Below are 23,114 nucleotides of genomic sequence, written 5' to 3'. Positions count from 1 at the left end.
TCCCTCTGAGTGAACAAGTTGCTCATGTTCATTTAAAAATTGAACCCAGACCAAACAACTGAAAGGTAAAGTGGCAGATTATCACTTTCCTTATTTAGACACTAAACTGGGCAGCTTCATTTGCATCAATTTACCTTGTGATAGAAAAGATCCTCCAGATCTTTCTTTGTAACACTTACTAAATCATACATCCTCCATTTTGAATTCAGGCAGCTGGGTTTTGGAGCTGGATTTACAAGTTGTCACATTAGGCGCTTGTTTAACCACTTGAGATCTTTCTGGATCCTGAATCTATCCATGAAAACATTCAGAATGCCTTCTAGTTTCATACTGTCTGTAAATTTGGTAAACATCAGATCTTCAGCCATGCAACTTGTAAAAATGCTACACAGGACAGAATCCTGTGCTATGCAATAGTGACCTTTCTGTTTGATATATATTATGAATGTGCACTCCTGTAGGTTCACTAATAACTTAGCTCATGCCTTTTGAATGTACTTACGGTCCAAAGAAAATACACTTTTCTTTCCCATTGCTGACAATGTCTTGCCAAAATCAAAGCATTCCCCTCATCTGTCTGGTAACCCTTAAATCATGTCAGGATATTGAACCAACGCAGGTTTCTATGATCATCTCTTTTAAAATCGGTTCCAAAATCTTGGTTAAGTCTAGCATCATACCAGCACTTGGGGAGAGGTGATAGCTGGAGTGGGAAGATACAAGAAGGAAGAGAACATGAGCAAACATGGTAGTGCTGCAACACTAAGTCCTCGAGCTTCACTGCAGACAACTGGTTTCTCCTTCACTCTTTAGCTTCAAATGGGCTGCTGTGGCAAATCTGATGGAGCACAACAGCTTTAGAGGTTTACCTTCACTCGTGATTTTACCAAGCAAACGAACGCAGTAAAATGATCTGCTTCAAACGTAGGCAGAAACGAGAAACGGAAATAGAAAACTATTAAACAGCCCCAGTGCCGCAGTGAAGCTGTGACAGGTGGGCGCCTTCCACTCGGAAGGCCCAAAATGGCTGGGCGAGAAATCGGAGGCGGTAGCCGTAGCTCAGCTACCCTCGCCGGGGGCCCACCCAAGGGAAGACAGGGGTCGCGGCACGCCCCCCGTACGTCACCGGTTACGTAATCCCGCTCGCCTGCAAACGTGCCGCAGGGCGGCCGCCCCGGTCCTAGCCCCTCCCCCTGAAAAGCGCGGCGGCCTGTGTCGCACGTGAAGCATGCTGGGACTAGCTCTCGAGCCTCCCGGCAGCCCCTGCGACGGGCGCGGTACGTAAGGAGCTGGCCGGCGGCTGCCGTTCTCCGTAAGATGGCGGATCGGCGGCGGCAGCGCGCTTCGCAGGACACGGAGGACGAGGAGTCTGGTGCTTCGGGCTCAGACAGCGGCGGCTCCCCGGCGCGGGGCGGCGGGAGCTGCAGCGGTAGCGCCGGAGGCGGTGGCAGCGGCTCTCTGCCTTCCCAGCGCGGAGGCCGAGCTGGGGCCCTTCATTTGCGGCGGGTGGAGAGCGGGGGGGCTAAGAGCGCCGAGGAGTCGGAATGTGTGAGTGCGCGGGGGTGGGGCGGGCCGGGGGGCGGGGTGTAGGTGGTGATGGGAGGCTGGGAGTTGATGGTAGATGCTCGGGCATATTGTGTTAGAGAAGAGAGCTATCCTAGTGCATTGTGTATCCGGAGCCCCAAGGGAGGAGGAGGTGTTAGGGGTTTCTGGGGGAAGGGCAGAGCCGCTGCACATGAAAAGCGGATGTTTAGTCAGAAATTGGGACTGGAAGTGGAGAGACCGGACCTCCCTTGGTTGCTACTTGTTAAAGATGTACCTTTCTTCATTTCCCTTTTCGACCTTTTCGTGTTGAGTCTTCAGCTCCCCGCCCTTTGGAAATCACGGAACTAACCCATGTCATCTTCTTTCCTTCAGGAGAGTGAAGATGGCATCGAGGGCGATGGTGAGTAGCATCATGACAAGTTTTTTGACCGGAAACTCAGATCACCTATTTCCACCAATTGACATCCTCTCAGATTGTTAAGGATTTGGGGGAGGGTGCCACAAAGTGGCTCTTTGAAGCACAGTGCTTACAAGTTTAGGTTTTAGCAGTATGATCTTAGGCCCATCACGCTTTGACCGTTTCCCATTTGTAAACGGGGACTATAATTTTATCTCTCTGATAGATTGATGTCAGAATTGAATGAGAGTTTTAGCTTGACTTAAAAAGCAATCGGGAAATGTATTTATAATTTCTGTTTATTTTTTTTTCTTTACATATTTCTGTTTTCTTTCAGCTGTTCTGTCGGATTATGAAAGTGCAGAAGACTCTGAAGTGAGTGTGATAGGTTCTTTTTTTCTGTGGCATATATGTTGGAAATATTTAAATATGTTTTAAAAACATGGACACACTTGTGGTTCAAAAGTACCATGACCTACTCTCTTGTGCATTCTTCATTTATGCTTTTCAGAAACTGTTGTAAAAGGTCTTGTTTACTTAGGGTGAGGGAAGTTTGGTGCATGCCTCATCACGTTTCATGTGTTAACATTGTTAGTAGTTGGCTTTTCACCCTGTCTGAAGAAAGTAAAGGTTCTAAATAGGATGAGAACATCCTGAAGCCCTTCACAGGATGACAGTTTCTTTTATGCTGCCTTGGGAATGAAAGCAGCTAGTTGGATACTTTTTTCAAGTGTATCTAAAAACCTTAAAAGGGCAGGATTCTGAGTGGTTTGTATCACAAACATCCCTCAGTTTATAGGGAGTTTTCTCGCTCTTAAATTCAGGAGAAAATTTCCATAAGCTAAGCTTTTGTGGCCTTACTTGTTTTGGTTGGATGAACTACTAGAGATGCTATGAGAATGGCTGTTTGTTTCCTGGGGTTGTTAAATAGTCTTGAGTTCTGGAATTTGGGTCATGGGGTTATGGACAGGAGGAATTGGATTATGGATCAAAGGTTCATTCTATAAATTTTATAGAACTGTTGCTATGTATTAGACTTCCATTAAGTCCTAAAGATCCAACAGTGAACACTATACTAAAGCATCTGTCTTTAGAAATGACTTAGGAAGTCGGATAAATATGCAGGCAGTCATAGGACGTGGTGACAACTGCTGGGGATAGGGTTAAGTAGGGTATTAAGGGCTGGGTACCGAATCCATCTTGAGCAGTCCGGAAAGAGTAAGTTGGAGTTAATCAGGCCATGTTTTAGGCAGAGGGAACAACAGCTGTGAAAGCCCAGACACAGGAGAGAAGACTGATTATTTGGAAACTTGAAAGTAGTTTGGTGTGGCTGGAACATTGTTGAAACAAGACGGATACCAGAAATAGAGGCAAATTAGTGAACAGGGGTCATATCATGAAGGGGTTTACTTGTTCCTTTTCTTCATTATGTACCTGCTGTGTGCCAGGAGTTGTACTAGGCACTGGAATAAAAGACAGACATGGTTCTGCCCCACTGAAATTTACATTTTGGGGGAAAACAGACAAAGTAATTATAGTCATGTTTGGTAAGTGTCACAATATCAGAAGCATAGGGTGTTTTGGGAGCACATGGCAGGAGCAGCCGACTAACTGTTTGGAAATGCTTAGAGGATGAGATGTTAAAATAGGGACTTGAAGGGGGAGTGGGAGTGAGCCAGGGAAAGTATTCTAAGCAGAGGGAACACTGTCTGAGAAGAAGGTCTTGAAGGGGTGGACTGCATGACAAGTTGGAGGATATGAAAAGTTTAGTGTAACTGGTGCTAAGTGATGAGTCTGAGTCCAAATTTTAAAATACCTTGTGAACCCAATTAAAATGTATTTGGATTTTACTCTAAGGAGTGAGAAAGCATTACAGGGTTTTAAACAAGTGTGTGATATGGATTAGACTTAAATATTAAAGATTTGTCAGATCCAAAGAACACCTGCTTTCCAGTTGTCCAGTTCTACTGAAATAAAGTCTTGCAAAGAGAGGGAAGACTCAGACGTTATATGTTAACAAGATCCCAGATTGATGTTTATGCACAGTAAAATTTGAGAATTATAATTTTATAACACTTTGTCTACGATGATAGTTGATTTGAGGGGAGTAAGATTGGAGGCAGGAAACCTAGTTAAAGCTATTGTGGAAGTCTAGGCAAGCAGTAAGTGCGCCCTGGAGTGGAGTAGTAGCAGTGAAAGCCGAAGTGGACAGAATTGAAAGTTATTTAGGTTACGGAATTCACAGAGTGTGGTGATTAATGAGTTGCCTTATTTTCTCTGAAGTCAGTGATGAAGTTATCTACTAAGAGTAAAAGGGAGATAAGAGGTTTTGGGTTGAGGAATGTTTACAGTAGTCACTAGAGAATGGAAACCTTGGAAAGATTGTCAGGCAGTATAGAGTGTTCGGTGAGGTTTGGTGATTGTGAATTTATAGCATCTTACCATTATGTAAATGAGTTTGGATGTTATCCTAAATAACAAGGAAAGAAGGCTACTGAAGGCTTAAGTATGGAAGATGAGACTTGGGACAGGGAGAGCTGTTAAGAGGTTGTTAGGATAGGGGCACCTGGGTGGCTCAGTCATTAAGCGTCTGTCTTTGGCTCAGGTCATGATCCCAGTGTCCTGGGATTGACCCCGCATCCGCTGGGAGCCTGCTTCTTCCTCTCCCGCTCCCCCTGCTTGTGTTCCCTCTCTCGCTGACTCTCTCTGTGTCAAATAAATAAATAAAATCTTAAAAAAAGGTTGTTAGGATAAGCCAAGAAATGTGATTGGTGCCCTAGAGAAGGGACATGGGAGTGGGACTCAGATTCGAGAGATGTTTAGGTGGTACTAACAGAACTTCTTAATTGATTGAATGTGGAGTGTGATTTAAGGAATCAAAAGGATGCCCAAGTTGATGAATGATGCTATTCACTAAGAATGGGACACAGGGAGATTTCAGGAGGGACACTGATGGGTTAAGTTTTGGATGTTTTGAAATCGAAGGATGTGTGGGACTTTGAAATGGCAATATATAGTACATATCGTCTGAAAATAAAGAGGGAGGTCTCGTTCTACTCTGTCCAGTTGCAAAGCCACATTTTAAGTACTCAATAGCCATGTGTGGCTAGTGGCTGCTGTATTGGACAGCAGTGGTCCAGATTAGAGAAAAAGACCTGGTGTCCTGACTTTCATAGTAATGTATTGCTTGCATTTTTCTTGGTTACTAACTATATACCTAGACACTACAGTTTAGTCTTGCCTGTGAAAATTTGATCTGTCTCTTAGTCTGCTGGTTAGTTTTTAATCCCTTTCTTTTCCATACAGTTTATCTGTTGGAAAGATTTTGATAATTGCTCACTCAACATGTTCCCTCTGTCCTTTGTATTTCCTGCAAATTGGTATTTCCAGATTCCTGGAAAGACAACATGAACCAAAGATTTTATCTTGAACAAAACTGACTGATAATCACTTAGTTTCTTTCCCTTATAGGTCACTTGCCGTTTTTGTCTAGATATTCCCAGTATATTTTCTTTAAGGTCCAATAATTATATTAGGATTTGTCTTGGTGGTGTTTGTTCTGGGTCAGTGTTCGAAGTTATGAGATGTGCTTATGTCATGGAACTCCAGTCCAAGTATTTTATGCCTGTCTTCAGTATTTGACCCTTTCTTTCTAATCCTTTTTTCTTCATTTCTTGATTTTTAAAATATTTTTAAATATTTAGAAGTCAGAGATGAAGTTCTCTGCAAAGTGTAAAAGGGAGATGAGAGGTTTAATGAGGTGACACTTTTTTTTTCACTTAAGGTGCTATTACTGTGTTTATTCACTCTTATATTCCTTCTAGTTTTAGACTTTGTATTTGAAATGACTTTTCTCATTTCATTTTTGAGTTTTTCTAATTCTGATTGATGTTCTTTCATGCCTTACATAATTTTCTTAATGTCTTTTTAGCTCATTTTGAAGTAGGAGCCACAATTTTTATATGACACAAGCCTGTCTTTCTGGCATGGTTTCTTTATAGGAATGCTTTTCTACTTATTTTGTCTTTCTCATAGTAAGTTTATATGGGATTTGACCTCTGTATTTTTCTGTTACTGATTTTTATGTAAAATTAGTTTTCCTGATCTGTTAGGAGGTGTAGCTCAGTAGCTTTTTGTAACTTCATAGAGCTCTTTCTTCTGTTGTTTTCCTGTAGTCGTGCAAAAAAAAAAAAAAAAAAAAGCGTGAAAAGAAAACATGGTGGCTTGCTTTCTGAGATTTCCTGCTTTTGTTCCCTTCCCTAACTTGTTTTGTAGCTTCTCTTCATTCCTTTTGCTCCTCTTCTGCTCAATTTGATTCTCCTCTCAAGTTTTTCTTTGGTGTGGGACCCTATCTAGAAGGGAGCCCTGTACTAGGTCAGTTGCAAGATTTCAGGGGGATAGACAGCTCTAGATCTTTCAGAGCTTCTTACTGGAGGACTCTCACATTCAAATGCTATTGGAGATAGTCAGATCCGTCCTAGTTGCAACTCTTGTTCTCAGTTTAGCTTTCTGTTAAATACCTGTTGATTAGTTCGGGGTTCGCCTGTTCTTAGTTCTATTTACTACTCGGCTCTCTTGAGTACGGACATTACTGTGATGCAGGTCTTATGGCTCTTGTTACTTTATTCCTGTGCTCTCGTTTTTTTGGGGTCAAGGGGATACTTTGTAACCTAGTTTTGTTGTAAATGTTGTTGTAAAAGGGTTTAAATTAGGACTGTGGTTTTGCTGTCAAGAAGTCCTCATTTCGGGGCGCCTGGGTGGCGCAGTCCTTAAGCGTCTGCCTTCGGCTCAGGGCGTGATCCTGGCATTCTGGGATCGAGCCCCGCATCAGGCTCCTCTGCTGGGAGCCTGCTTCTTCCTCTCTCACTCCCCCTGCTTGTGTTCCCTCTCTCGCTGGCTGTCTCTCTCTCAAATAAATAAATAAAATCTTAAAAAAAAAAAAAAAAAAAAAAAAGTCCTCATTTCATGTGGAGATTTGAAGGGACCAAAAACTGTGCTGCTGCCATTTTCCCAGAATCTTCCAAGAGGAGTTTTTAAAGAAATTTGACTGTGAAAAGGAGGCTAGAGAGATGGTAGCTGAAAAAAAGACTATGAGGTCAAGAGAAGTTTTGGTGGTTATTTATTTATTTTTTTTTTTTAAGATTTTATTTATTTATTCGACAGAAATAGAGACAGCCAGAGAGAGAGGGAACACAAGCAGGGGGAGTGGGAGAGAAGAAGCAGGCTCCCAGCGGAGGAGCCTGATGTGGGGCTCGATCCCATAACGCCGGGATCACGCCCTGAGCCGAAGGCAGACGCTTAACCGCTGTGCCACCCAGGCGCCCCATGGTGGTTATTTTTTTCATGTTGGAGAATCAAGTATGGTTAAAAATTGAAGGAAGGAGTAGAAAGGGAAAGAAAAGAGAGGTAGTAGATGATAAGTGTACTGGGGTCCTTGATTGACTGTATGAGAGGAAATAGGAACCAGCCAAGGGAAAAATCTTCGTTGTAATTATAGAGAGGTAGGAAGGAAAGGTGTGGGGGGAGGAAACTGCCATTCTTTTCTTCATTTTGTTTTCCTTATGAAATAGAAGGAAAGACATTGAGTAGGGAGGTTATTGGGGGGGGTCAGGGGAGGAATTGTCAGACTAAAGGAGGTTTAAGTAGTTGAGGTTGGAGGTGGCACTGATGTGTGAAGTTATATGATTTTTTTTTTTTTTAAAGATATTATTTATTTATTTGACAGAGATAGAGACAGCCAGCGAGAGAGGGAACACAAGCAGGGGGAGTGGGAGAGGAAGAAGCAGGCTCATAGCGGAGGAACCTGATGTGGGGCTCGATCCCGTAATGCCGGGATCACGCCCTGAGCCGAAGGCAGACGCTTAACCGCTGTGCCACCCAGGCGCCCCATGATTTTTTTTTTTAAACCCCTTCATTGATGATTAATAGTCTGGTTGTAGACTTAGAAAAAGGCAGACATTTGAGTTAATCTAGACCTGGGCACAGGGGAGTGGCAAGGGACTTGGTGATTCTAATCTAGTAGTGATTGAAATGAGTGGGCCATGGAGACTAAAGAGAGAGGAAAGTGTGGAAAAAAGACTGATTGATAGGGAGAAGATGGAAGGGTCAAAGGAATAGGTATCTTAAGTTGGAGATGAGAGGGTAAGCGAATAAGTAAGAATAGGAGTAAAAGGGTTTTTGGTTTTTTTGTTTGTTTGTTTTAAACTGAACTCTAGGGACGCCTGGGTGGCTTGGTCGGTTAAGGGTCTGCCTTCAGCTCAGGTCATGATCTCTGGGGTCCTGGGATCAAGCCACAAGTCGGGCTCCCTGTTCAGTGGGGAACCTCCCTCCCTCTGGTGCTCCCCCTGCTTCTGCTCTCTCGCTGTCAAATAAATAAATAAATAAATAAATAAATAAATAAATAAATAGAATCTTTAAAAAATAGAATAAGATAAAAAAATAAACTACTCTCCCAACATGGGCTTCAAACTCACGAACCCAAGATCAGTCAAGAGTCGCTTGCTCTACAGGCGGAGGCAGCCAGGTGCCCTTACGCAGGTTTTTAAAAAAACACTCTATTGAGATATTTACATACCATACATTCTTTAAAATGTAGAATTCTGCAGGTTTTTTGTATATACACAGATATATGCAACTATTACCACGATTACTTTCAGAACATTTTCATTACCTTTGGAAAGAAACCTTGTACCCTTTAGCTGTTATTCCCCACTGCCCCTCAGTTCCTCCATCCTCATCTCTGGTCCCTAAGCAATCACACATCTACTTTTTGTGTCTAGGAATTTTCCTATCCTGGCCTTTCATTTTAATGGAATCATAACATATGGACTTTTGTGACTGGCTTCTTTCACTTAGCATTATGTTTTCACAGTTTTCATCCATTTTGTACCATATATCCGTACTTATTTCCTGAGTAACATTCCATTGTATGAGTATACCACATTTTGTTTATCCATTCATTCATTGATGGACATTTGGGTTTCTGTTTTTTGTATTATGAATTTTATATTATGAATAATGGTGCTATAAACATTAGTGTACAATTTTTTTGTGTGGATGTATGTTTTCATTTCTCTTGGTTGTGTACCTAGGAATGGAGTGCTGAGTCATATGGTAACTGTGGGTTTTGGGTTGTTTTTTTTTTTTTAATCTTTCTTTTCCCCAAAGATTAGTTGTTATTTATTTATTTAAGAGAGAGAGAGAGAGAGAGCAAGTGGGCAAGCATGAGCAGGGGGAGGGGCAGAGGAAGAGGGACAAGCAGACTCCCCACCAAGCTGGGAGCCTGAAGCAGGACCTGATCCCAGGATCACTACCTGAGCCGAAGTCAGATGCCTAATCCACTGAGCTACCCAGGTGCCCCCTGATAACTATGTTTAATCGTCTGAGGAACTGCCCAGCTGTTTTCCAAAGCAGATGCACCATTTTACATTCCCAACAGCAATATATGGAAATTGCAATTTCTTCACTTACTCACCAGCATGTAATTGTCTTGCCTCGACTTTTTGATTCTAGCCATCCTAGTAGGTGTGAAATGGTGCCTCATTTTGATTTGCAGTTCCCTGATGACTAATGATGTTGAGCATTTTTCCTTGTGTTTATTGGCCATTTGTGTATCTTGAAAAAAATGCCTATTCAGATACTTTCTCCATTTTTTAATTGTCTTTTTATCGAGTTGTAAGAATTCTTTATAAAATATTCTAGGTAAAAGTTCCTTATCAGATACATGATTTGCAAATCTTCTTTTCCCATTCTGTGGGTATTCTTTTTACTTTCTTGATGGTGTCAGGTTTCAATTTTGATAAAGTCTCATATATCTGTTTTTTTTTCTTTTTGCTTTTGATGTCCTATCTAAGAAGGCTTTGCTGAGTCCATGCCAAAACCAGAGTTATGAAGATTAACTCCTATGTTTTCTTGTGAGAGTTCTATAGTTTTAACTCTTATATTTAGGTTTTTGATCCATTTTGAGTTAAATTTTTTCTAAGATTTCATGAGAAAGAGAAAAAGAGCACAAGTGGGAGAAGGGTCAGAGGGAGAGGGAGAAGCAGACTCCCTGCTGAGCAGGGAGCCTAACAGGGGGCTCTATCCCAGGACCCTGGTGTCATGACCTGAGCTGAAGGCAGACACTTAACCGACTGAGCCACCCAGGTGCCCCTAATTTATTTATTTTTATATATGTATTTATTTGAGAGAGAGGTGTGTGCATGCGTGCACAAGTGGGGAGGGACAGAGGGGGAGAGAGTTTTTTTTGAGATTTTATTTATTTATTTGACAGAGCACACGCAAGCAGGGGAAAATGGGGAGCAGCAGGTAGAGGCAGAGGGAGAGGGAGAAGCAAGCTCCACGCTGAGCAGGGAGCCTGATACTGGGCTTGATCCCAGGACCCTGGGATCATGACCTGAGCTGAAGGCAAACGCTTAACTGACTGAGCCACCCAGGCGCCCCAGGGAGAGAGGCGTAAGCAGACTCCTCACAGAGCATGGAGCCCGATGTGGGGCTCAGTCTCACAACCCTGAGATCACCACCTGAGCCAAAACCAAGAGTTAGACACTTACCTGACTGCACCACCATTTTTTTAGTTAATTTTTGCATATGGGGTGAGGTAAGGGTCTAAGTTCAGTTTTTTGCATATGGCAGTTTTGATCAAAGTAGTATTTAAGAGATTTAAAGAGGAGCAGGTTTACTTTTTTAAAAAATGTATGGCATAAAAATGAACTGTATAGGGGTGCCTGGGTGTCACAGTTCAGTTAAGTGTCCCAACTCTTGGTTTTGGCTTGGGTGGTAATCTCAGGGTTGTGAGATGGAGCCCCACATTGGGCTCCATGCTCAGTATGGAGTCTGATTTAGATTCTTTCTCCCTCTCCCTGTCCCTCCTGCTTGTGCTTTCTCTCTCTCTCAAATAAATAAATCTTTATAAATAAGTAAAATGTATAGGAGGGGCTTCTGGTTGACTCAGTTGGCAGAGCATGCCACTCTTGATCTGAGGGTCGTGAGTCAAGCCCCATGTTGGGTGTGGAGCCAACTTAAAAAAAAAAAAAAGTATAGCAGTTCCAGATATGACTTGTCTGGACTGTGGCCATGGAAACAGATGCCTGTAGCAGAGGTGAAGACTGAGCACCTTGTCAGTCTTCCAAGTCAGTGGCAGGGTAGGCTGACACAGCATAGAGGTATGGCTAGGTGATAGGAGCTTCACGGGAGTAGGAGTTCAAAGTGAGGCTGGAGAGCTTAGATCTGGAAGAGATACTGAGAAATGAGGAAGATGACAACTCTACCTAATACTCTGAGATAGGTAGGGAGTGAAAGAATGAGCTAAAACCTCTGTGTGAGAATGCTACCAGGGAAGTAGTTCCTTTAGGGGAGAGCTAGACTTCAGAGTTGGGAAGAGCATTCACTGAAGGTAAAATCAGCAGTAGGGGAGTTTGTCTCTGGAAAAGGATTTTGCTGTCAGCCCTTAGCCAAAGCAGTGTGATCCCGGGGTAGCACCTTTTTGGTTAGACCAGATTTTGACTCTAATTTGGAGTCTCCTCAGCATTATGCTGTTTGTATCTTTCTGTCCTGCCCTGGAAATAAAACTAGTTTCTCATTTGGAATAAAAGAGTTGCCTCATTTGACATTCCACCATGGATTGGAGGGGGGTAGAGCATAAAACAGAGTTCTCTCATTAATCATGCTAATACTGTTTTAAGATGTTTGAATCAGTCTCTGTGTGTGTATGTGTGTTTGGTGGGGACTGATGAATTAAGGTCGTATATACATATTGAACGAGACTCTTGGAATTTCTGTTTCAGAATGTGCAGGGAACATAGGATCAGGGAAAGAACTGAAGGATTACCACCCACCCATCCCCGTATCAAGAGGAGGGGTAACTTCTTGTGACTGAGGGGACATGGGAAGAATTAAGGGTACTTGGTTATTAAAGAGCTATGGGTAGGGGCACCTGGGTGGCTTAGTCGGTTAAGCATCTGCCTTCGGCTCAGGTCATGATCGAGTGCCACATCCGGCTCCCTGCTCAGTGGGGAATCCACTTGTCCCTCTCCCTCTGCCCTTCATCCCTTGTGTTCTCTCTCTTGCTTGCTCTGCTCTCTCTCAAATAAATAAATAAAATCTTAAAAAAAAAAAAAAAAGGCTATGGGTAAAGGCTTAATCCTTATAGTGTGGGTGTGGTTTCCCTCGGTTTTGGTCTTCCTCACATTGTGAGCTTCACAATAGTATCACCTCTCTGAGAGTCCTCACCCAGAACACTTAGATACCTGGATGCTGAGCAGGGAAGAGGAGTTAATTGGCTTGTCTGGGCCAGTTGGGCAGACCTCACTGTTTGAAGAAAGGGCAGAAACTTAGAGCTTGAGAGCTTCTTGCTTCATCAGGAATCTCACAGCGGGACTCTGATCACATTCCTGACGTTAGGCTGGGTCTGGAGTTATGAGAGGCTCTGGTGCAGGTCAAGTGTCAGACGCAGTAGGAGAATAAGACCAGCGTGTACATTATCTACCAGTTGACAGAGGGGTATTGGCACCCTGACCTGTTAACCCCACAATGGGGACTAACCCAACTTTCCTTGAACCCATTTCTTTGTCTTCAGGTTTCTGAACCTCCTACACCCCCCAGCCTGTAGCTCTGCCCCCTGAGGTCCAGATCCTGAGAGGACTGTGAGATGAGAGTATTCTAAAGCCAGTTCACTCAGCATGAACTGTAGTTACTCTTTTCCCTGCCTAGAACTAGCCACACAGCTATTATCTGACCCTTTCTGGTGGCCCCTATTCAGAAGATAGCCCAAGGACGTTCCTCTGTATGAATAGACCCAGCAGTTTCTCTGTCAAGAGCAAGATTATCTAATATTCATGTGGCAGGAGAGGGAAGGTGATTGTAGAGAGGCGAGAGAGCACTTGGGGTTAGTTTTCGTTTCTAAAATGCGATGGTCATACAAGTTCACCAAAGTTTTCTAAATCAAAATTTTATAATTATATAATTCTGGACAGAGTTGTTGGCTAAGGGGATCTCAATCTCATGCTACAGAAAATTGAGTATTTGTATCATAGATATAAAAAATGTAAGCCACTTTTTCCCAATCTGAGGGTAAATAGTGCCTTGAGAAATTATAGTGTTATTACAAAGAGTTTGCAAGTTCACTAGTTCAGCTTATATTATTTATAGACTAAATCTGTATCTTCCACCTTTATGCACTACTGTTTTTGAATATATATAAATAAAATGTTAATTTATTTTGAAGTATTATTGAACGTATAGTAGTAGTTCGTCATACATTTTTTTCAGTCTGAATATATTATACTGAGCTATTGTCTAATGGAGATCCATGAAAATTTTAGAAGCTAAAAAGAGGTCCACATAATCTAAAAGGTTGAGAATCTGCTCTAAGCCATTTTGAGATGAGAGAATTCACAGTTTGAGTTAGAGTGTAATTTTTAGGCCCTGCATGTTTAAGAAACAATCCATGAAGATAGAAATCATCAACAAAGATTAGTCTCCCTCTGTATGCTAGGCGGTTTAAAACCTCCCTTTCATATCTCCTGGGCTCCTTCCGCAGAGGCTACCACCGTTAACATTTCCTTGCATGTCTTCCTGGAAAACTTAGGATCTGTATAAACGTATATATGTGTATTTCTTTTATTGTGCTCTTTTTTTTAAGTGCCCCGTCCTCTAGAGATTTTATTTATTTTTATATATATATATATATATTTTTTTTTTTTTTTAAAGATTTTATTTATTTATGTGACAGAGAGACAGCCAGCGAGAGAGGGAACACAGCAGGGGGAGTGGGAGAGGAAGAAGCAGGCTCCCAGCGGAGGAGCCTGATGTGGGACTCGATCCCAGATCGCCAGGATCACGCCCTGAGCCGAAGGCAGACGCTTTAACGACTGCGCTACCCAGGCGCCCCTATTTTTATATATTTATTTTTAAAGATTTTTATTTATTTCAGAGAGAGAGAGAGAGCACGCACAAGCTGGGGAGACAGGCAGAGGGAGACGGAGAAGGAGACACACTGCTGAGCAAGGAGCCCGATGTGGGGCTTGATCCTAGAACCCTGAGATCAGGACCTGAGCTGAAGGCAGACACTTAACCAACTGAGCCACCCAGGCACCCCCTAGAAATTTTAATAAGAGTATTGATATGTTTGCTTTTAATTCTTACATTATAGTAAAAGTTCATCAGAAAATGTTTACCTAAAGAATGGGGGAAAAAACACCATTTCCAACTGACAGGGTAACTTTTTTCAGGGTGAGGAAGGGGAATACAGTGAAGAGGAAAACTCCAAAGTAGAGCTGAAATCAGAAGCCAATGATGCTGCTAATTCTTCAGCAAAAGAAGAGAAGGGAGAAGAAAAGCCTGACACCAAAGGCACTGTGACTGGAGAGAGGCAGAGTGGGGATGGACAGGTCAGTGTCCACCAAAGACCTCCATTTTGGGGGTCAGAATAAGGGCTCTTAACCTTGGAGAGAATAAGGAGCCCTTTATCTGTCCTCTAGGAGAGTACAGAACCTGTGGAGAACAAAGTGGGTAAAAAGGGTCCTAAGCATTTGGATGATGATGAAGATCGGAAGAACCCAGCATACATACCCCGGAAAGGGCTCTTCTTTGAGCATGATCTTCGAGGGCAAACGCAGGAAGAGGAAGTCAGGTAACAGCCTCTTGTTGCTGCTGTTGAGTACGTATTCAGTGCTTGCTACAGGCCAGGCGCTTTGCTGATTTACTGCTCACAGTACTTTAAGGTTATTATGATTGTCCCTTTTGTACAAATGAGGAAGGTGAGGCTGAGGCTATTTGGTAACTCTTGGTGGAGGAGCTTGGATCCAGACTCACACTTTCACTGCCTTCCTTAGTCTGAGGCTCACCTCAGGGACATGAAGTACTTGTGTATGCTGCCTTACAGGCGAGAGACGTTTCCACGGTGCTGAGTAGTTGGAAGTAAAGTCTTTCCTTGTTTCTGTGCCTGTTCCATTTGAGCCCATCAGGCCCTGAGATGCTGTGATTCACTCTTGGTTTTGTATGATCTGTCTGGGAAGATGGGGAGACCGGCGAAATTTCTCTGCCCAGCCCTCTTTTTTTTTTTTTTTTTTTTTTGGTGAACATCTTTATTTGGCAGAGTCTGCCAACCTAAGATACTTTTTCCTGGTTTTATCCAGACCCAAGGGGCGTCAGCGAAAGCTGTGGAAGGATGAGGGTCGCTGGGAGCATGACAAATTCCGGGAAGACGAACAAGCTCCAAAGTCCCGACAGGAGCTCATTGCCCTTTATGGCTATGACATCCGCTCAGCTCACAATCCTGACGACATCAAACCCCGAAGAATCCGGAAACCCAGGTGAGAAAATTTTGGAGTTTACACTGTTTATATTTGTAGAGAGAGGTCTGCTTTTTTAAATGCCATACCAGTCTGTAGTTCAGTGGATGAGGACTATGGGAAGTCTCCCTGACCCTCAGTTTATATCTCTAGTGGTCTCTTTTGTTGTTTCTTTTCTTAAGACTTTTGCCGTTTCATTTATTCAGGTTTGGGAGTCCTCCACAAAGAGATCCAAACTGGATTGTTGAGCGGCCAAACAAGTCCCATCGCCACCAGGGTCCTGGGGGCACCCTACCACCAAGGACATTTATCAACAGGAATGCTGCAGGGACTGGCCGAATGTCTGCTCCCAGGAATTACTCTCGATCTGGGGGCTTCAAGGAAGGTCGTGCTGGTTTTAGGCCTGTGGACGCTGGTGGGCAGCACGGTGGCCGGTCTGGTGAGACTGTTAAACATGAAAACAGTTACCGATCACGGCGCCTCGAGCAGACTCCTGTGAGGGACCCATCTCCAGAAGCTGATGCTCCAGTGCTGGGCAGTCCCGAGAAGGAAGAGGCGGCCTCAGAGGTACCAGCCGCTGCTCCCGACACTGCACCACCGGCCCCTGACAGGCCTGTTGAGAAGAAATCCTACTCCCGGGCAAGAAGAACCAGAATCAAAGCTGGAGATGCAGTCAAGGTTGCAGAGGACGTGCCCCCTCCACCTGAAGGGTTGAACCCGGCACCTCAAGTCCCAGAAACGACCCCTCCTCCACCTGCTAAGACTGGAAGCTGGGAGGCTCCAGTGGATTCTACTACAAGTGGACTTGAGCAAGATGTGGCACAACTAAATATAACCGAACAGAACTGGAGTCCAGGGCAGCCTTCATTCCTGCAGCCACGTGAGCTTCGGGGTAGGTCCCTTAGGGTCAGTGACTAGCTTTTTTCCCTGTGCATCATTGGGTTTGTGGGCATGGGATTTAGGCCTCAGGGGTATGGGATCTGACAAATATCTTTGTTTTCATTAACTGAAAGAAACAGATGGATTCATAGGTATATTCATCCAAAGACCTCGGAGAAGTATTTTGTTTGTTTTAAAGATTTATTTATTTATTTGAGAAAGAGAATGAGAGAGCACGAGAGAGGTGAGGGTCAGAGGGAAAAGCAGACCCCCGCTGAGCAGGGAGCCTGATATGGGACTCGATTCTGGGACCCCAGGATCATGACCGGAGCCGAAGGCAGTCGCCTAACCAACTGAGCCACCCAGGTGCCCCCAAAGACCTCAGAGAAGTTTTATCTGTTACCCAAGACTACCCGTACTACTTTGCCTACTGTTGCCTAACTGACTATCAGTATTGAGCTCCTCATGCAGAATCTTTTACCCGTTCTCTGTAGGAAAAGTTGGGAGAAGGTGGCAGTGTTCTTATTATATGAGCTAATGGTTAAATGCTTGGAGGTAGAAACTTATTCATTTGAACTTGGATGAGAGTTGTCTAGTCTCTTTGAAAGGAAAGCCTAATTTCCTTAATGTAGAGCTAGGCTGCCCAATAAAACTTTCTGTAGTGTAAAAAGTTTTTGAATACTTGTGATGTGACCAGAGTGACTGAGGAACTGAACTTTTAATTTTAATTAATTGAAATTTAAATAACCACATGTGGCTACTGGATATTACTTTGGACAGCATAGTTCTAGAAACTAGAACATATCTACCACTGCTCTTCCCCATCTGTCTTTGTCTCCCTCCAATCAGGTAGATCAAAGGGTCTTTCCTTAGTTTCTGAGATCTGATTTGAACTTAAAGATTGGAAATCCTCATTTGGACTGGGAGTTTCAGCATCCTTCTCGGGTATGCATGATTTTTGAATGCCAAAAACCATTGTAGCCTGAACTGGACCTATACCCTTCTACTGGTATCTTATTACCACTGGAAGATAGTCTCTAAAATACCCTTTTTTTTTGTCCTGAGTCATTTTCAGCCAGAGGGGAGTATCTTCCCAAACTTCCAGCCTTCTACTCTGTGGCCAGGAATAATTGGGCAGATTCACAGACTGTCCAGTTGTTGCTCAGAAACTTTAGGGCTCAGATTTTTTGATATGTTTGATAATGGACTGTACTGATTATAACCTCCCAGGGATTCTGTACAGGGAAGTATTTGGTGGGAAAATTGCATTTTCTCATTGAAGTTTTTGTTTTTGTTTTTGTTTTTTTGTCTTTTTTTTGTTTTTCCTTCACATTCAGAGGCTTTATTGCTGTGTTAAGGCTGCAAACAGTGGGGGCAAATTTCTGAATGCTGGTATCGATAGGAAGCAGATATAGTTTAAAAGGAATTTTGTCAGTTTAAAAAGAAGAAAGCAATTCTCCATGTTGGATTCTTAAACTTGTCATTTTCTTGATGTTCTCTTTAGTCCCACTCATATTTATTTGCTTTGTAGCCGTGACTTTTTTTGCTGTATCACAGGTATGCCCAACCACATACACATGGGAGCAGGACCTCCACCTCAGTTTAACCGGATGGAAGAAATGGTACAGAAAGGGAAAGGGAGCAGTTGGGGGAGGGGTCTGCATGCAACCCCTGTTCGTTGTTTAAACTAAGATAAGGTCTTGGGAGTCCATGTTCCACTGATTTACCCATATTTCTTTTAATTTGGCTCTCCAGAAAGGGTAGCAAGGCCTAGGTTCAGATCTTGAGGTTTCTCATTGGTTTTTCAATTCATTTTGCAAATATTCTTTTCCTTTCTTTTCTTTTTTCTTTTCTTTCCTTTTTCTTTCTCCCGTTCCCTCTCCCTCTCCCTCTCAAGAGAGTGCAGGGCAGGGAGGGTCATAGAGGGAGAGGGAGAAAGAGAGCCTAAGTAGTTCTCCATGTTCAGCTCAGCGCAGAGCCCGACATGGGGCTCGATCTCATGACCTTGAGATCATGACGTGAGCCGAAATCAAGAGTCGGATGTTTAACGGATTGAGCCCAGGCACCCCTACTCTTTTTTTTTTTTTCACGTTTTTTTTTTTTTCTTTATTTAATCTCTATACCCCATGTGGGGCTCAAACAACCCCGAGATGAAGAGTTGTGTGTTCTTCTGACTGAACCAGTCAGGCACCCGTCATTTTGCAAATACTGTTTAAACACATGCCACGTATCAAGTGTGTGTTTTGTAGCACCTAAAGGAGGGTGGGACTTGATAGGAGAGTCAGCCCTCTGGGAGTCTTTTTGCTCAGACCTCTTTATTTCAGGGTGTCCAGGGTGGGCGAGCCAAACGCTATTCATCTCAGCGGCAAAGACCCGTGCCAGAGCCCCCTGCCCCTCCTGTGCACATCAGTATCATGGAAGGACATTACTATGATCCACGTGAGTTTTTTCTTATTGTTGCGGCACCTTCTCGGCAGCATGAAGTGAACTAAGAGACCAGCCTCTTGCCTCCTGAATTTTCCTTCTGACTTCTCACAGTGGTTATCAAACATTGGCTGGCTTCTGTTTTCTTCACATGGAAAATTGAGAACATCTTTTAAAGGGTTTGGGGGACAAGGAGATTTGTCCATGTGCTATGAAGAGTGAGGGTTTACGAGAGTCCCAATGTGATATCTTACAGTGCAGTTCCAGGGACCAATCTATACCCATGGTGACAACCCTGCCCCACTGCCTCCTCAGGGCATGATTGTGCAGCCAGAAATGCACCTTCCCCACCCAGGTAAGCTCTGCACCTCTGCTTTTATGCTTCCAGTACGTGAGGATATGTGTTGGGGGCTTCACAAACTCTATCCTCCTGAGCTCTGTGCTGCTCGTTCACAAGGCTGGCCACCTTCGCTGCTTGCGCAACAAACTCGTCTTGGGTCCATCCCGAGGCCTTCCATCCTCAGTCTGTGCTGAGCAGGGCAGCCAAGCCATCGCATGGAATGGTGTCGTCCCGTATTCAGTTTCTGTTTTCCTCTTCCTGTCCAGGTTTACATCCCCACCAGACACCGGCACCTCTGCCCAATCCGGGTCTCTATGCCCCACCAGTGTCCATGTCTCCGGGACAGCCGCCACCGCAGCAGCTGCTTGCTCCTGCTTACTTTTCTGCCCCAGGCGTCATGAACTTTGGTAACCCCAGTTACCCTTATGCTCCAGGGGCACTGCCTCCCCCACCGCCTCCTCATCTGTATCCTAATACACAGGTGAGATGGCTAATGAGCAGATTTTTCTAGGTACACATCCCTCAAATCAGACAAGGATGTGGTATGGGGAGAATCTTAAGGAATTTGAGAGAACATTTCAGTGCCACTGATTTTGCATGTGGCTCCAGGATGCCTCTTGGTGGTCAGGAGCTGGAAATGCAGCTTATGTAATGCCCGTCATCTATTTATTCTCTTCTTTCTTTCTTTTCTTTTCTTTCTTTCGATTTTATTTATTTATTTGACAGAGAGAGAGACAGCCAGCGAGAGAGGGAACACAAGCAGGGGGAGTGGGAGAGGAAGAAGCAGGCTCCTAGTGGAGGAGCCTGATGTGGGGCTCGATCCCAGAACGCTGGGATCACGCCCTGAGCCGAAGGCAGACGCTTAATGACTGTGCCACCCAGGCGCCCCATTTTTTTTTTTTTTTAAGATTTTTTTTATTTGAGAGAGAGGAGAGAGCAAGCATGCAAGTGTGAGCAGGGGGGAGGGGCAGAGGGAGAAGAAGGCTCTTGGGACTCGATCCCAGGCCCCTGGGCAGATGTTTAACAGACTGAGCCACTCAGGCGCCCTCTTCTGTTTCTTTAATGGTGTTTCATTCAAGTATTTTGGTATGTCTTGTGGCTGTCTCTGCTGTTTATTCAGTTGAGTAAAGAAGCTGTATTCTCCTCCTTACCCTCCCTGTACTGCTTCACTCCCAACAGGTTGACACCATCTGGTATATGAGGTGTCACCACTGAGCTCAGCCCCTTCCATTTTTCAGTTGATGGTAGGAATTAGAGAAAGCTAAGTAGTACTTTGAAGAAGTAGGAACCACAACATAATTAGGTTATAGTAAGGCAGAAATGAATAATCACTTGTTTAAAGGGGGTTAGCTTAGAGATTTATAAAATTCCTCAGTACTTTTTTTTTTTTTTAAGATTTTATTTATTTATGTGACAGAGAGACAGCCAGCGAGAGAGGGAACACAGCAGAGGAGAGGGAAAGGAAGAAGCAGGCTCCCAGCCGAGGAGCCTGATGTGGGACTCAATCCTGGAACTCCAGGATCACGCCCTGAGCCAAAGGCAGACGCTTAACGACTGCGCTACCCAGGCGCCCAAAATTCCTCAGTACCTTTATTTTTGTGCCTGAATAATGTTTCCTGTTCATCATAGGTGAATTTATCTCTAACTTTTTCTTCTGCCTTATTTTGGGGTCCCAGGCCCCATCACAGGTATATGGAGGAGTGACCTACTATAACCCCGCCCAGCAGCAGGTGCAGCCAAAGCCCTCCCCACCCCGGAGGACTCCTCAGCCAGTCACCATCAAACCCCCACCACCTGAGGTATGAGAGTCCCACCATCAGTGGGCTTTTCTTTCCCCTAGAAGATTTCTCTCCTTTTCTGGGTGTGTCTCCATGGTTGGTTGGTTGGTTGTTTTAATGACTGGTAACAAATTCTAACTTTGTTATTTCAGGTTGTAAGCAGGGGTTCCAGTTAATATGAGTTTCTAAATATTTTAAATCAAACATCATATAAAAGTAAGTATATAATGTACTATAATTCTTATAAATTCTTAAAACTAAGGCTCATGCTTACTTGCTTAACAGTCCCCTAATTAATGCTTTAAGTTGTAATCATGAGATATCTTTCGGGGAGGCTTACAGGGGTCTCAAAATTTGCCAGCTGCTTTGTTTTGCGAATGCATTGAGCAGAGTTGAAGCAGAAAGCATTGTTAACTTGGCAGAATTTCATGAAGTTCTGCTGCAAGGAAAAAATGCAGGAGGGTATTCTTTTTTTAAGGAGAGGGGAAATCTAAATTTGAGGTGTTTGCAACAGAGCCAATTTTAAAGGTCACGGAGAAGGACCATGGGGGTTCTGTTGTTGTTTTGTTAGGGACTTTATTTTAAAACATATTATTTAGAAATGTGGCATTTTGAAAACAGCTTGTAAATGCCCAGAAGGTCCATTAATGCTTTGATGATTCTTCCCTTTTCCCCACTTCTGTCAGAGAACCCAGGAAAGAAGAGAAATACAACTGGCTGTTTACTACCAGGAGGGCTTCAAAGATATAAGGTGGCTCCTACCAGCAAGCAGCTGAATGAGGAGGACTCCTGCCCTCCTCTGAGGACAGGCTCTGTTGGAGAAAGGGACAAACAAGTGGACTTCCTCCCATCTCCACTCTTTACTTGAGTTGGCTGTGCTCAGAGGAGCAGAGATCCAGTCAGCTCAGGCTTCTGGCTCTACATCTAGAAGCCTGTGTCTTTTACTCTTCTTCACTTTTTCCTGGGAAATTCAAATGTCTTCTCCCAGGGAAGCTCCTTCCTGTTCAGTTTGTTTCCTAGGATGTTCGTTTTTAAAGCCTGGCTTGCTATTCTTAAATTAATATTCTTTTAGTTTCTTTCTCTCTCTGCCTTTAAATGAGACAGGTTCATTCTTCTGATTTTATAGCTCCTCTGGTTTCCCTTTTGGATTTTCCCTGCATCCCAGATAATTGAAATTTTACCAGCCAGTTTTCCTCCACCAAGCCTGCAAAGAGGTGGCCTTTCATTTTTGGCTGGCCTTTGTTATTGTATACTTGGATTCTCTTAATTCCTCTAACCCGTGGAAGCAGAACCATCCACAGAGTGTCTCATTGTGGAGAAAAGCTCAAAGTGTATGGTAGGAGCCCTTCCTCCTGATTTCGATTTTCAGGAATCTGAGCCTGTGTCAGTCCCTCTACTGTGGTAGGTGTCAGTCCTGTACTTGAGGGCAAAGTCTCTACACCGGGGAGAGGTGGCAAACCAGATGCTTTTGTGAGAAAGGGAACGTGGAGTAAGCCTTTGCACCTTAGGGGTCTGTATTCACATAGTCCTCAGGGCTCAGTCTTTGAGGTAAGTGGAATTAGAGGGCCCTGCTTCTCTTCTTTCCATCCCTCCTGCCATACCCCCTTTCCAGTTGCTGTGGACCAATGCATCTCTCTAGAGGCAGATACTGTCCAGCAAGCAGTCTACCTTGTACATTGCGGTCGCTCTTCTCCATGTCTTTCCTGCTTCAGGTGTTTTAGATGTTACTACCTGATTTTCCCCAAGTTCTGCTCCTGTCCCTGCAAACAGAAGATACTACATCTGGGCTTCAGGCCTAAGGAAACCAGTCACTTTCGGGGCAAGGGCTCCTCCCTCTTTTCCTCCCTATCCACGGCGCTGAACCACTCCCCTGCTGCCTCTGCAGGAGATCCCTGTTGCTGCAGCACTTGCGTCTGCCAGGAGTAACTTGGCCACCATCCCCGTCCTACAGAACCTGAGGGAGATGGTGGTGGCTGTGTCTCCCCAAGTAATGTCACTGTTTCTATTCCTTCTCTCCAGCAGCTGATCTAACCACTCTTGAGTCACAGGTGTGGGGTGGGGAGTGGGGAGAGGCACTCAAGCTGTAAACCCCAAGGAGGAAATAACTAAGAGATTCTTCCAGGGGTGGCTGGTTGTTGTGCCTTTTGTAGGCTGTCCCCTTTGCCTTAAACCTGAAGATGTCTCCTCAAGCCTGTGGGCAGCATGCCCAGATTCCCAGACCTTAAGACACTGTGACAGTTGTCTCTGTTGGTCCACTGTGTTTCGTTGCAAGAATTTCTCCATGTGTGGTGGTGGTGTTGTTGTTTGTTACTATTTTAAAGGGTGCACATTTGTGATCAGCATTGTGACTTGGAGATAATAAAATCTAGACTGTAAACTTGGCCCGTTTGCCAGTGTTTTGCGTGAGTCTTGATTTAGGAGGGATAGGAGAGGACTTGCTGATTCCCCAGAGCCACAGT

At 44.0% G+C, this 23,114-nt stretch overlaps 1 protein-coding gene across 1 annotated transcript; it reads left to right on the top strand.

The window, feature by feature from the left end:
- The first annotated feature begins 1,208 nt into the window (after positions 1-1,208).
- On the top strand, positions 1,209-23,036 carry CASC3 (CASC3 exon junction complex subunit). Its single transcript, XM_026512906.4, has 14 exons — positions 1,209-1,548; positions 1,918-1,945; positions 2,280-2,317; positions 14,173-14,331; positions 14,422-14,573; positions 15,079-15,255; positions 15,441-16,126; positions 17,671-17,735; positions 18,438-18,552; positions 18,794-18,892; positions 19,144-19,358; positions 20,554-20,676; positions 20,808-20,871; positions 21,342-23,036. The coding sequence occupies exons 1-13, from the start codon at positions 1,318-1,320 to the stop codon at positions 20,829-20,831; spliced, it is 2,112 nt and encodes a 703-aa protein (XP_026368691.1). The 5' UTR covers positions 1,209-1,317; the 3' UTR covers positions 20,832-20,871; positions 21,342-23,036.
- The last annotated feature ends 78 nt before the right edge of the window (positions 23,037-23,114 follow it).

Source organism: Ursus arctos, unplaced genomic scaffold, assembly GCF_023065955.2.
Source record: "Ursus arctos isolate Adak ecotype North America unplaced genomic scaffold, UrsArc2.0 scaffold_24, whole genome shotgun sequence".
Taxonomy (NCBI): domain Eukaryota; kingdom Metazoa; phylum Chordata; class Mammalia; order Carnivora; family Ursidae; genus Ursus; species Ursus arctos.
Note: the sequence above shows the minus strand (reverse complement) of the source record. Positions and strands in the feature narration are given on the sequence as shown.

What these genes read in the sequence shown, in the direction of transcription:
- CASC3 (XM_026512906.4), top strand. Translation starts at nt 1,318, where the DNA reads ATGGCGGATCGGCGGCGGCAGCGCGCTTCGCAGGACACGGAGGACGAG. An exon ending in CGAAGAATCCGGAAACCCAG is followed by an intron (nt 15,256 to 15,440) that starts GTGAGAAAATTT and finishes TCATTTATTCAG; the next exon opens with GTTTGGGAGTCCTCCACAAA. An exon ending in TCAAACCCCCACCACCTGAG is followed by an intron (nt 20,677 to 20,807) that starts GTATGAGAGTCC and finishes TTGTTATTTCAG; the next exon opens with GTTGTAAGCAGGGGTTCCAG.